The 14,563-nt window shown below is 41.6% G+C and overlaps 1 protein-coding gene across 6 annotated transcripts in view; it reads right to left on the bottom strand.

Moving 5' to 3' along the window:
- Positions 1 to 14,563, bottom strand: part of DCAF6 (DDB1 and CUL4 associated factor 6) — a 178,133-nt gene that overhangs the window by 136,550 nt on the left and 27,020 nt on the right. For all 6 annotated transcript variants that reach the window (XM_082244794.1, XM_082244798.1, XM_082244799.1 and 3 more), the window contains exons 3-5: positions 10,963 to 11,024; positions 1,758 to 1,850; positions 684 to 869 (exon numbers count right to left, since the gene is read on the bottom strand). In XM_082244794.1, coding sequence (XP_082100920.1) covers positions 684 to 869; positions 1,758 to 1,850; positions 10,963 to 11,024 — 341 coding nt within the window. The remainder of the gene's footprint in view (positions 1 to 683; positions 870 to 1,757; positions 1,851 to 10,962; positions 11,025 to 14,563) is intronic.

Here is a 14,563-nt window from a genome sequence, read left to right as displayed (position 1 = left end):
AGAGGGACTGGATGTGCTACACATGTCCTGTGTACTTTAATGACATTTTTTGGGCATGTGTAGCACAGCCAGTGTCCTCAACTAGTTAAGGCAGCTCATTCACTTTGTATGTACTGCCAACACACCCCATTGTGTCCAAAATCAGAAATTACCCTTTTTTGTAACACAACACGCCACCATATGTTGCCATCCATTGCAGTGCAAGCTACAGTGCAGAAGAGTTGGGGAAGCGGTGTTGGTGTACCATTCATGAATGCACCAATGCATGCAATGTGTGTTACCGTGTTTTGCGGTACCATGCTTGTTACTGCGACGAAAAAGTGTGATTTGGTCCTAATGTTATTATTGAAAGTACTGGTTGACTGGACTGATCAGAACCTTTCACATGGTAAAAGAGGGTGGTTTTAAAGTATATAGTTCACTATAAGGGAATTATTTTTTCCCCTGAACAAAACTAGAGTTTGCTTTGGGTCCAAACCTTTCCGAAATCAGTTTAAACAAAAGTATTATGCAAACGGATGAACAGACTATACTCTGTTAAAATATACTGAATACAAAGTACCTGAAATAGAATCAAGCACCAAGTATGTAGCCATGATAAACAATTAATAGGAAACAAAGTAGGATAAAGTAATGTTTTTAACAGAAAATATAATTATATACAGCCATCTGTCATCACACACCTCATATGCCGTTCCATAATGGCATGTAAATTGGCACTGTCTGTTTGTCTCCGTATCTTTTTCAATGTCTGTGAAGTAAATGACTCCATCTCCAGAACACGAAATGATGTGCTTATCATTGGTAAGTGGCAGGAACTTTGCGCTAAAAATATTGGCTCTGTGACCTGAGCGGATTCTTGTCAAGACCTGAAAAACAATGCAGATTCCCAGGATCAATTTAATAAAAAATAACAATGCTCCATTTGTAATATTTCCCACTGGGTGAAAAAAAAAGAAAAAGAAGGACTGCTACCTATTGTGGAGAAATTGAGGTTTTCTTGACAAGAATGAAAAGCCAGGGTTCTTTTCCCCATCCTTGCACTCAAAGCCAGGGCAAGATAGGGCAGCCTGGTGCAGTGAACGGGTGATCAAACTGTGAGTACAGACTGATTTAAGAGCAATCCTGTGGTATCTGATATATGGAGGAATTCTGATCTAACAGGGAAAGTGGGGGGGGGGCACAGCACAGTGCACCTCCTCCCGACTCTATAGGGTTTTCCTTGTGTAAGTTTGGAGGGGAATTGTACTGGAAACAGTGGAAGTGGGCTGGGTAACAATTTATGCTTGGGATGAGAGGTTTATGGAGGAAGGTGGATGGGGGTGGGGCTATTTCTGCTGGAAAGGGTAATTAATGGGGGGGGGGGGATAATTTGTGCTGGGAAAGGCAATTTGGAGGGAGATGTGCTAGAAGGAGGGATTTCAGGAATTTGTGTTAGGAGGGGGGTTATGTGGGGAGAGGATTTATGCTGGGAGGGAGGATTTGAGTTGGGGGGGGGGGGTGTGATTTGTGCTAGGAGTAGGAGGGAGGATTAGTGCTGTGAAGTGTATTTTGGTGGGGGTTGTGCTAGGAGGGATTTGGGGGGAAATTATGCTGGGGGGGATTTTGGGGATAGAATCTGTGCTAGGAGGGGGATCTTTGGGGGAGGAGGGCAAGGATGGGATATTTGAGGGAAAAGAGGATATATGCTAAGAAGTTGAGATTGGGAGGGGGGGGGGGGGATTTGGACTGGGAGGAGGGAGAAAGGGTCCACTTACCTTTTTATTGAAGGGGTTACAAATTACCAAAGTTGTGTCATCAGACCCAGATAGTATGTATTCCCCTGTACTATTCCACGAAATGGAATTTACCTATTAGCAAAAAGAAAAAAAAAAAAAAAAAGGAAGGTTAAAAATCTAAGTAACTCTTAGTTGCATCAAACAAATGACATCAGGCATTTGCATATGTTGTTATCTAAACTTGCTAAATCGGTTTGGTCATCAGGCAGTAATTTTAAGGCAATCTGTAAACACACAAATATGGGGAACTGGTGCATTCTCTGGAGCTGCCATTCTTCTCTTTGCCTCAACTACTGATCTGGAGCAAGCAAGTATCCATCTGGTACCCCAGCAAAATTGTATTACAGGAGCAGCTTATAAAATTAGAATATCATCAAAAAGTTAATTTCAGTAATTCAATTAAAAAAGCCAAACGCTAATTTATTTTATATAGATGTGTTACACACAGAGTGATATATTTCAAGCATTTCTTTCTTTTAATTTTGATGAATATGGCTTACAGCTAGTGAAAACCCAAAATTCAGGATTTTAGAAAACTCGAATATTAAATAAGACCGAAAATAAAAAAAAAAAAAAAAAGGATTTTAATACAGAAATGTTGGCTTACTGAAAAGAATGTCCATGTACAGTATAGTATGCACTCAATACTTGGTCAGGGCTCCTGTTGCATGAATTACTGCATCAATGCAGCGTGGAATGGAAGCGATCAGCCCGTGGCACTGCTGAGGTGTTATGGAAGTCCAGGTTGCTTTGATAGCGGCTTTCAGCTCATTTGCATTGTTGGGTCTGGTGTCTCTCATCTTCCTCTTGACAATAGCCCACAGATTTTCTCTGGGGTTTAGGTCAGGCGTGTTTGTTGCCCAATCAAGCACTTTGATACCATGATCATTAAATCAGGTATTGGTACTTTTGGCACAGTGAGCAGGTGCCAAGTCCTGCTGGACAATAAATCAGCATCTCCATAAAGCTGGTCAGCAGAGGGGAAGAATGAAGTGCTCTAGAATTTCCTGGCAGAGAGCTGTGCTGACTTTTGACTTGATAAAACACAGCGGACCAACACTAGTAGATGACATGGCTCCCCAAATTATCATGGACTGTGGACAATTTGGCATTTCTTTTGGAAATCAAGGTCCCAGAGTCTGGAGGAAGAGTGGAGAGGCACAGAATCCAAGTTGCATGAGGTCCAGTGTGAAGTTTTCACAGTCAGTGATAATTTGGGGAGCCATGTCATCTGCTGGTGTTGGTCCACTGTGTTTTATCAAGTCCAAAGTCAGCACAGCCCTCTACCAGGAAATTCTAGAGCACTTCATGCTTCCCTCTGCTGACCAGCTTTATGGAGATACTGAATTCATTTTTCAGCAGGACTTGGCACCTGCCCACACTGCCAAAAGTACCAATACCTTGTTTAATGATCATGGTATCACTGTGCTTGATTAGCCAGCAAACTCGCCTGACCTAAACCCTAAGAGGAAGATGAGAGACACCAGAGCCAATAATGCAGATGAGCTGAAAGCCACCATCAAAGAAACCTGGGATTCCATAACACTTTAGCAGTGCCACAGGCTAATTGCCTCAATGCCACGCCACATTGATGCAGTAATTCATGCAAAAGGAGCCCCGACCAAGTATTGAGTGCATACTATACTATACTGTACATGGACATACTTTTCAGTAAGCCAACATTTTGAGATATTACATTTTGGGTTTTCACTAACTATAAGCCATAATCAAAAATAAAAGAAAGAAATGCTTGAAATAAATCACTCTATGTGCAATGAATATTATATATATTAGTTTAGCTTTTTGAATTGAAATACTTTTTGTGATATTCTAATTTTATGTCAGTTACACCTAAGACAGTATGAAAAAAACTATAAATAAAATTAAAGATGACAGCTGCTACAAAAACTGTTTCTAATTTGAGAGTCACCACATTAATGCTTCTATGACCTGGAACTCCATTTCGATCAGATCTCTCCTAGTATATATGTGTTCAAACCCACTCTAAAGTATTCCATGAAATTAATTTAGTATAGCCCTGTTGTTACCCGGTTCAGATTAAAGCTTTTGGTTGGCTTAGGATTAACAAAATAAAATTCAATTTTAGAATCTAAGTATATGTGTCATATACGAATACGTTTTCTATAAAGCACATATGGAGCTGTGTCTGTCAATGAACTTCAGAGAAAAAGAAAGGATTTTACGGTAAGACAAAAATCCAGTTTTTTTAAAGAAGGCTATATGCAAGATATGTTACAATGACTTAACGGATAACACTGTATTCCACACCTATCAGAAGTCTGAGGTTAAGACCACGGAAGTGACACAGCATCAGCCAAAACTGTACATGTTACAGAGAGATGTTTTGCGTAGTTTAGCATGTATTGAATTATATTGTATTAAATGGCATCAATACTACATGACCATCTGGTGTCTTCGTTCTAAACGTTTCTAATCGTTCTAATCGTTTGAAAATCTTCAAAAAAGGTGGCTAATAAGTAAATTTTTTTTGGCCACTTGATTTTATGTAACACCCTACAGAAAACATGTTAAAAGAAGAAAATATGCAAGCATCTTTCTGCTTACAAAAAAGGAAAGTGAACAGAATTACATACAAGCAAACAAACAATGGGAACAATGGGAACAATACATGCTAATCTACGCAAAACATCTCTGTAACATGTACAGTTCTGGCTGATGCTGTGTCACCTCCGTGGTCTTAACCTCAGACTTCTGATAGGTGTGGAATACAGTGTTATCCGTTAAGTAATACATTGTAACATATCTTGCATATAGCTTTCTTTAAAAAACTGGATTTTTGTCTTAGCGTAAAATCCTTTTCTCTGAAGTTCATTGACAGACGCAGCTCCAGCTCCATATAATTCTTAATCATTTGGTTATGCTGCCCCCTACAGGAGTAGAACACTAGGCAGGAAAAAGCTTTACCTCGCCTATGGGGCCATCCCTGCAGGCATACACCCACACACTCTGCTACAGGCTTCAGTTTCATTTCAAGCAGTGCTTAGAGGAAAAACCCCATCCCACTCAAGAAGAGGGGTGGGTGCTGTGTCTGTCAATTTAACTTCAGAGAAAAGGATTTTACGTTATAACAAAAATCTAGTTCTCTCCATCATTCATTGACAGAAGCAGCTCTTTATAAAATTCTTGACCATTGGGACGTCCCAAAGCAGTATTTGCATGAGGGGTGGGAAAAATGCAGAATAAGAACATAAATTCCCAACAAGGCTAAAAAACTTTAGCCAACCAGAGAATATAGAGCTCAACCAGGGACAACAGGAGCTCACCTGGACAAACACCCTCAAATAGACTAAGTCTCTTTCAAACAGCAGCCTGCAAAACATTGCGGCCAAAAGAACCATCCGAGAATGCCAACACATCTACTTTATAACATTTTGTGAACGTGTGCACAGACGACCAAGTTGCCGCCTTGCAAACATGTATCACTGCCGCCTGATGGCAAAAAGCCCAAGAAGCACTCAGCGTCCTAGTAGAATCAACCTTTAAAAAGGGAAAGGTGGAACTTGACCCTTCAGCGAATAAGCCTGAACCACCGTCTGCCTGATCCACCTAGTAATGGTCACAGCAGACGCAGTCAATCCCTTTCTAGGTCCTTCCGTAAGGACAAAAAGAGAATCCGATTCCCTGAAAGATTCGGTAGCCGCCAGGTAAACCAATTGCCCGAACCACATATTAAGAATGCAGAGCAATTTCCTTAGGATGCTTGGGCTTAGGACATAAAGAAGGCAGCACAAGGTCTTCATTTAGATGGAAATCAGACACCACCTTAGGAAGAAACGAATGACTAGGTCAAAGTACCACTTAATCTCTGGACCACCAAATAAGGCGAACGACAGGAAAACACCACCAATTCTGATACTCTGCGAGCAGAAGTAATCAAAGGAATCTCCCTAATTTTCTCAAAAGGAGGTTTTTGAAGAACAGACAATACCAAATTCAAATCCGACGGAGGTAACGGGGATCGCCTCGGAGGGGCCACATGAGGGACCCCTTGGATAAAAAAGTGTGGATCAACACATGCGAGCCTAAAGGACGTTGGAAAAACACAGCCAAGGCAGACACTTGGCGTTTAATAATAGCCAAGGCCAACTTCTGTTCAACACCTCTTTGAAAGAAAGCCAAGATCCTAGCCACCGAAAAAACGCGAGGATGCACCTTCATGGATTCACACCATGAAATGTACGATTTCCACATACGATGATGGATCTTCCTGGAAGTAGACTTCCTGTTCTTCAACAGTGTAGGAATCACTGAATCAGAAAGACTCCTAATCAACACCTGGCTTTCAACAGCCACACCAGTAAAGCAAGCGACTGTAAAGCAGGATGGAAGATCGGCCCTTTAGACAGCAGATCTTCCCTGAGAGTAAAGCCCCGTACACACGTACCGAATGACGGCCGAACGATCGGCCGTCTTTTGTCCGGTGCTGTCCTGTCGGCTGAAAAGTGCTAAAGACTGCACACGAATTTTGTCGGCCAACAACAGCCGACTGCAGAAGTGATGTCATGTGATGGTTAACTTTCCGTGTCTTTTTTCTTTTCTGAGCATGCCCAGTCTTGCAAATCTGCTGTTTGTCGGCCGAATTCTGTACTGGCTGGCGAACAATCGGCCGTTCTGGTGTTGGCCAACAAAAATTTTAATGCCTGCACACCCGATTCTGTTCGGCCGAAAAGTCGGAGCCGGTTGTCGGAAGCATCATACTAACAAGCCGACAATCGGCCGATCGTTCGGCGGCTGAATATTTACGGCCGACAATCGCTACGTGTGTACGGGGCTTTAGTCTCCAAGGAGCATCGGCGATCAACCTTACCAGATATGCGTACGAAGACCAGCGAGGTCAGTCTGGAGCCACCAGAATGACTGAAATCCCCTCCGCCTCTATTCTGCGCAGAAGTCATTGGCAGGAGTTTCAGCGGTGGAAACGCATAAATCAGCCAATAATGACCCCAAGGAGCCACTAGTGCATCTACGGCGTCGGCTAGGGGACCTGGCTACAAACCTTTGAACCTTCTTGTTGAGCCGAGAGGCCAACAGGTCGACATTGGGTGTCCCCCCTCCTCGCCATCAGAATATCAAGACGCAGATCCACCAGGATGGCATGTGTCCGCGGCGGCCATGTCTAGACAGAATCTGAGGATACTAAAGAAGCAGGGGAAGGCATAGGGTGCTTTCTACTAGTGGCATTTTTTTAAAACTAAATCCACTTTTGACACAAGGTTTTCCAAAACTGCTGTAAATGGAGAAAAGGGCTGTGACCCAGAGGGTCCTGCAACCATACTGAGGAGGTCTGTGGGTGAGATTTGGCCCTGGGACTCCATATTTACTGAATAGAAAAAAACAGTGTCACTTTAAGAAAAATCTGCAACGCGATCCGTACTGCTGCACCAGCGGCACCACAAGTCCCAGCCCTAGCACAGCCTGCAGCAGGGTGAATGAGAAATACCTACAGGGACCCCAGTAACATCCAAGAAAATGGCCATCCATCAGGGGTCTGTCATGGCGAAGCCCAGTGCTGGACTATAACCTGCGCACGCTCGCTGGCCGGGCTGGGAGGCCTTAAGGATCTAACATATCCAGTCCGAAACCCAGCCGGCTGTTGCTTGTAGTTCTCTCAGGAACAAAACTAAAAAGTAAAGTCTTACAAAAATGTTCCCAAAAAAAAATAGCTAAGACCAAAGTCCCAGCAGGGAACCAAGTCCTCCTCCTAAACTAGGCAGAAACAAACTGAAGCATATAGCAGAGTGTGTGGGTGTATGCTTGCTGGGACGGCCTCATAGGCGTGGTAAAGCTTTTTCCTGCTTAGTGTTCTATTCCTGTAGGGGGCAGCAAAACCCAATGATCAAGAATTATATGGAGCTGCGTCTGTCAATGAACAATAGAGAAATAAGTGTTTCTAGCAACAGGTCACAAAAAAGCAAGGTGTAGTAAAAACTTGCCAGAGCAGAGACTGGGTGCATGTGGTTGAAGTAAAAACAGACTAAGGTATCGCCTGGGTAGATCAAAGCAGGTTATTTTGTGCTCTAACTCCAAGGAGGATTATTTATAAATACACAAGACAACCAGAGACAAAAGGTCTGGTTCACACTGGTCCGACATACACTCTGACTTTGAGAGCACAAGTCGCATGACATGTCAAAGCCAATTGTTCCCTATGAGAGCCGTTTTTAACTGGTCCAGTTTTGAAAAAGGTTCCTGCACTACTTTGGCCCGACTCGGGCACGATTTCAGCCCATTGATTTGAATATAAGTCGCATCCAAGCTGGATCATCATCTTAACTGAAGCAACTTGTGCTCTGAGGATCTTGAAAGGGGAAACCTATGCCAAAATTAAGTCACTGTGACGTCACACGGGGCAGGGTCTCCAGATGGCCATGCCGCATAGCTATAAAAGAACCAACAGAGAACAGAGCCGACAACAGCAGGAGCCAGTGTCAGAGGAAGACTGGAGGAAGAAGATAGCGGAAGTGGAACCAGAGAAAGAAGACATGTTGGAGCTATGACGGAGGACAGAATTCATTTTTAATAAAGGACTTGTCAAAAACCGTCTCTTGTCTTTGTAACATCACACTTTTTTTGGGTGAATGGGTAGGGGTAAAATGTACCCCATGCTCATTAACAAATTTGGGTGGCGGACAGATCTTCCAGATTTCGATAAACCCCCTACCCCTACAACCACCGGGGATGAGGCCCTTGTCCCCAACAACATGGGGACAAGGTGCTTTGGGGTGGGGGACGAAGAGCCCCCCCGCCCCAAACCACCCACCCCCTCATGTTTAGGGCATGTGGCCTTGTATGGTCTAGGGGGGAGCGCTCGCCCGCCCTCCTCCTTTCCTGACCTGCCAGGCTGCATGTACGAATAAGGGTCTTGTAAGGATTTTATTTCTTTGGCGTGGGGTTTCCCCTCAAAATCCATACCAGACAGAAGGGTCTGATATCCCACACTGTGTTTTTTTTAAAACACCCTTCAAAAAAGGTCCATACCAGACTCAAAAGGCCTGGTATGTACCTGGGGGGGGGGGGGGGGGACCTCATGCCTTTTTTTTTTATAAATCAGGCATGAGGTTCTCAATACCAGAAGCAACGGAAAGGTTTTGATTGGTCAAAGGACAAGTCACAATCCTCATCGGTCAGATTCCATTCATTGGAAGTCGCATGGAGGTCGGACATGAAGTTGCAGGACAAGATCAGACTGGAAGTCATGCAACTTCCATGTCAGAGCTCTGTGAACCAGGCCGAAGACACAGATGCATTGTTGCAGTTATAGGTTTTCTGTGACATAGTTACATGAGGTTGAATAAAGACAATAGTCCATCCAAATAAACCTGTGTAGGTGTGTGTAATGTTAATCAGTAACAAGCAACACTACATTGCAGCTTAAAGCACCAGCTTTGGAGTAAGTGATATTTAAAGAGCACGCTCTTCTCAATGCCTAAACTAAAGTTGACCAAATGTTATGACGTTTTTTTTCTCTATATAATTTACATAACATTTATGCTAAAATACAAGGCCACCCATGTACCAATCTGCCTTTTCAACTCCCTGGTCCTCTACAAACCCATTGTACCCATGCTGACATACTTCCCATTATAAGCCAAAATCTCTTTCCAGCTTAGAGAGTCAGTCCATTTATGGCTTTATATGACAAGAAGCATCCCCACCTTCTCTCTAATGTGTATTTTCCTCCACTTTCTGCACAAGTATTTTGTTCAAAATCATGAACCAATTTCAGAATTCAGTTGAATTTTTGGAAACCTGAAAAAAGTAGTTTCTTCAGCAGTATGGTTTTAAGAAAATGAAATGGATTAGAAAAAGGCAGCTCTACAGATGCTCCATTAAAATACACCTATGGTTTTATCAAATATCTTTTTAACGTTACTCATAATTTTTGGACAGCATTCTCTTTTCTGTATTTCAGAAGTGCAAACATAAGGAAAAAACTGACTGGAGGGAGCCAAGAGATACAAAATGTTACTAGAGATTATTTTTGGTGAAGCTTTGGAACTGAAGCTATGACAATTATATGATGCATACAGGCAGAAAGTCGCACAGGCAACTTATTTTAAATTATTGCATTAATGCACAGAATTTGGCTATACGGTCTGTACATTGGCCACTTTTACCTTAGTTCCGATTAATTTTTTTTTTTTTAAAAAGGAGAGAAGCCCTGGTGAAAGCAGTCAGTAATTCTCACGTCAGTCTATAGAAAGCCCTATTTATATGGCATTCAAAACCTACTCAGCTTTACTGTAGATTACATCAATTTACATACAGAAACTAAAAGTAATAGCAGCTTACATACAGAAACTACAGTAGAGCTTTTGTCACCATAGACTACAGGTGTGTGCAACTACCTAATGGCTCGTTTCCACTGAGCGGTACGGTACAGTTCGGTGCAATATTTTTGCCGTTTCCATTGTGAATGATACCCTAATTCCGAACCGTACCACTTTTTTGGGACCCTTTCGTTGGGGTGCCAAGCACATTAGTACCGTACCAGCAGGGTGGAGCTACACTCTGCAGAACTTTGATTGGTTGACAGAGAATCGTCTATCACAGCTTTCCTGCTACACCACGCCTATCATGAAAGGGTACTATTGGCAGTGGAAACGCAAGGTGTACCGTTCTGAACCGAACCGTACCGTACCACTCAGTGGAAAACGAGGCATTAGATAGCCGTTTGCTCTGGCAGCCTCAAAACCCCAAGCACCCAAGTACATCTAGATTTCCGCACACAAAGTCAAGCTCTCACTTCACACTATACTGTTGGGCCTTCCAACTAAACAAAAAATAAAGTTAAGTAAGTGGCAACTTGAAGCTTGTTTTTTTTTAATGCAAAAGACAAGATTTTTATAGCAGAAATACCTAAGGTTCTGGGATTCTTGAGGTACTTGAGCTACCATCAAAAAAAACATGTGGAGGTACCTATAGGTGCCACCTATGCACTCTTGCTGTAGTGTTACTTTGTGTATTACATTTCTACAAAGTTATTTTTGCATTGAAAAACTCCCTTCAACCTGAGACTTCTGAAATTTAATGAATCATGTGCAAGATAACTTTCCATTTACTGTTGTTTCAACATAGTTTAATCGAAATAGTCTAAACAAAATACCAGAGCAGTATGTTTGTGGTTCTACGATTTACTTACACAACCATGATGTATATTTAGAGTTTTTTCCAATTTAAGTTTTTGAACGAATTCTCTTCGTCCTGTTGGAAATTGAAAAACAAAGCTGAAGGAAAAAAAATAACCAATGGAACTTTTATTAAACCGTTTTGGTAAAAGGAAAAGCCTACAAATCCCAATTTATATTTATTTTGGATTTCATTATTAAACACTATTTTACTAATATATGAAAAAAAAAAAAAAATAAAAAAAAAACACGTTCATGCTAACAAACAAGGACCAACCTATAGGTGCTATCATGATCATAAGGTTTCTTGCACACTGGACTTTTGCAAATATATTTAGGCACGTCAAGCATTTGGGTGTTCATTCATTCCATTGATCAGAATATTGATTTACTCTGGTTATTGAAATGAATAAATGCTCATGCGCTAAACGTGCTTCGCGTCTCGGCGCATTTAGACGTGCCCAGCTTTTTTCTGCTCCTGAATGTGATGCGCATGTTTTTTTTTCTGCCTCTAAATGCTTCGCTTCAAATACACCTGTAAATATCTACATGTGCATAGCCACCTAGGCTAACATGGAGGGGCATTTAGCATCAAGAAAAAAAACCTCTAACAGCAGTGTTTTATACGCCTAGTATACATCTGCTAAAAGCAAAAATAATAATAATATTACTAATAAAAGCAAAACATGTCAAACTAGCAGATAGAATACAAACATAAATTCAAGTTAAACCTGTTTATTATGGATGCATTTACAGTTTTGAAACAATGGAACCCCTTTTATTTTTCCAGTCTCAGGACAGACAACTGGGATGCAATAAAAGTATATAAGATTTGTCTATAGACAAATTTTATTTAACAGATTGAGAGCAGGGTCCAGGTTAATGTGAAAATGTATTAAGGAAGATATAAACTGAGTCATAAGTTTCATAAACTAGAGGATACTCATTGCCACCAAATAGAGATGAGTTGGGGCGTGTTCGACTTCGTACGTGTCCGATCCCGCCAGGAAGCAGACACTGCACTCCGCTAATCACAGACAGCGAGACCTTTTTCCAATCTGTGCAGCTGTGGATGGGGAAATGTCTCACTGCCTGTGATTAGCGGAGTGCAGTGTCGATTTCCTGGCGGGATCGGGCACGTACAAACTCGAACACGCCCAAGCTCATCCCTGCCACCAAATATGCAGGATAAGCTCTGGAGCAAGATAGGATATAGTTAGGGAGATCGGGTACACTAGCATCTATGCAGTTATTTTTTGTTTTATTTGATGAGTGGGAAGAAAATGGCTATTCGATTTATTCCAAGTTGTGCTTTCTAAAAGTAAATTAAAGCGGAAATTCACTCTCTTAACCAGCATGGACTATGTTTAATCCTTATGCTGCTAGCATTAGTAAATGGATAGGAATGTATATCATATTTGCTTATCTTAAACTTTTGTTTCTACATTTCTTCAGGTACAGTGGCTTGCAAAAGTATTCACCACCCTTGGCATTTTTCCTGTTTTGTTGCCTCACAATCTGGAATTAACATGGATTGTTTGAGGATTTTCATCATTTAATTTACAGAACATGGCCACAACTTTGAAGATGTTTTTTTTTTTTTTTTTTTTTTATTGTGAAGCAAACAACAAATAGGACAAAATAACAGAAAAAGTCAAGGTGCATAACTATTCACCCCCCTAAAGTCAATACTTTGTAGAGCCACCTTTTGCGACATTCACAGCTCCAAGTAGCTTTGAATAAGTCTCTATGAGCTTGCCACATCTTACCACTGGGAATTTTGCCCATTCCTCCTTGCAAAACTGCTCCAGCTCCTTCAAGTTGGATGGTTTGCACTTGTGAACAGCAATCTTTAAGTCTGACCACAGATTTGCTATTGGATTGAGGTCTGGGCTTTGACTAGGCCATTCCAACATATTTACATGTTTCGCCCTAAACCACTCAAGTGTTGCTTTAGCAGTGTGTTTGGGGTCATTGTCCTGCTGGAAGGTGAACCTCCGTCCTAGCCTTAAATCACGCACAGAGTGGTACAGGTTTTGCTCAAGAATATCCTTGTATTTAGCACCATCCATCTTTCCCTCAACTCTGACCAGGCAGTTTTCCAGTCCCGGCTGCTGAAAAACATCCCCACAGCATGATGCTCCCACCACCATGTTTCACTGTGGGGATGGTGTTCTTTACGTGATGTGTTGGGTTTGCACCAAACATTTTTCTTTGATGGCCGAAAAGTTCAATTTTAGTCTCATTAGACCAGAGCCCTTCCTCCATAAATTTTGAGAGTCTCCCACATGCCTTTTTGCAAACTCCAAAAACGTACCATTTTGTTTTTTGCTGAAAGTAATGGCTTTCTTCTGGCCACTCTCAGGTTTGCTGTTGTGCCATGTTCTTTCCATTTGGTTATGATAGATTTGATGGTGCTCCTGGGGATCATCAAAGATTTTGATATTTTTTTAGAAGCCAACTCTGACTTGTACTTCTCAACAACATTGTCCCTTACTTGTTTGGAGAGTTCCTTGGTCTTCATGCCAGTGTTTGGTTAGTGGTGCCTCCTGCTTAGGTGTTGCAGCCTCTGGGGCCTTTCAAAAAGTGTGTATATGCAATGACAGATCATGGGACACTCAGATTGCACACAGGTGGCCATCATTTCACTAATTATGTGACTTCTGAAGGTAATTGGTTGCACCAGAGCTTTTTATGGGCTTCATAACAAAGGGGGTGAATACATACGCACATGCCAATTTTCTGTTTTCTATTTCTAAAAAATAGTTGTATGTATATATTTTTCTCATTTCACTTCACCAACTTTGACTATTGTGTTCTGATCCATCACATGAAATTCAGATTAACAAAAACCTTGAACTTAAGGCTGTAATGTAACAAAATAGGTCAAGGGGGGTGAATAATTTTGCAAGGCACTGTACTCTCTGGTTTCCATGCTTAGGCAAATGTTGTTATCTTGTTATACATCCCAGGAGTCTTTAGTAGGGGAGGAGGGGCTTTCTCAGCTAAGTACCTCTCCTGCTTGCATGTCTGAGCTAAGGGTAGGTGGATTCCAGGAAGTAATGCTACATGAGTCCTCTGCCCTTACTCAAGATGGCCATGGCCAAAAATGCTGGGGGGGGGGGGGGGGTTAAAGCGATTTCACAACAAAATAAAAATGACACGGATCGTTGGGTAAGTTTACTTTAAATATTAAAAATAAATTAAATATTGATTAAATATAAATTAAATCATATTATTGATTTGTGGTTCTCAGATCAAGTGTAGTTCGACTTTAAAGGAAACAACTCTGAAGTTTTGCTGTACTGGGAAGTACTTTGAAGAAGAAAGAAAAAAAAAAAACACAACAGACACACACCAATAGTAATAGTGTATTGAACAAGCAGTAACAGTGAAGGGTCACAATGTGCTACAAGACGCATTGGGGTATGTGATTTCAGCCTGCAGTGGATTAAGAGAGCGCTGCGATTAGGAAAATTGAATTAATTTGTGTAATTAAGCAGTTGCAATGTTTAGCTTAATTTAATACAGCTCTACACCTGCTTATTCACCCTCTAACTCCTGTGCACATTCACTTAAATCATGAATTGCGCAAACACATGAACATTTTTCCCA

The sequence above is a fragment of the Pelophylax lessonae genome (genome assembly GCF_965119305.1).
Source record: "Pelophylax lessonae genome assembly, chromosome: 2".
Lineage (NCBI taxonomy): Eukaryota > Metazoa > Chordata > Amphibia > Anura > Ranidae > Pelophylax > Pelophylax lessonae.
The sequence above is the reverse complement of the archived record's forward strand: the minus strand, read 5'-3'. Positions and strand labels throughout refer to the sequence as shown.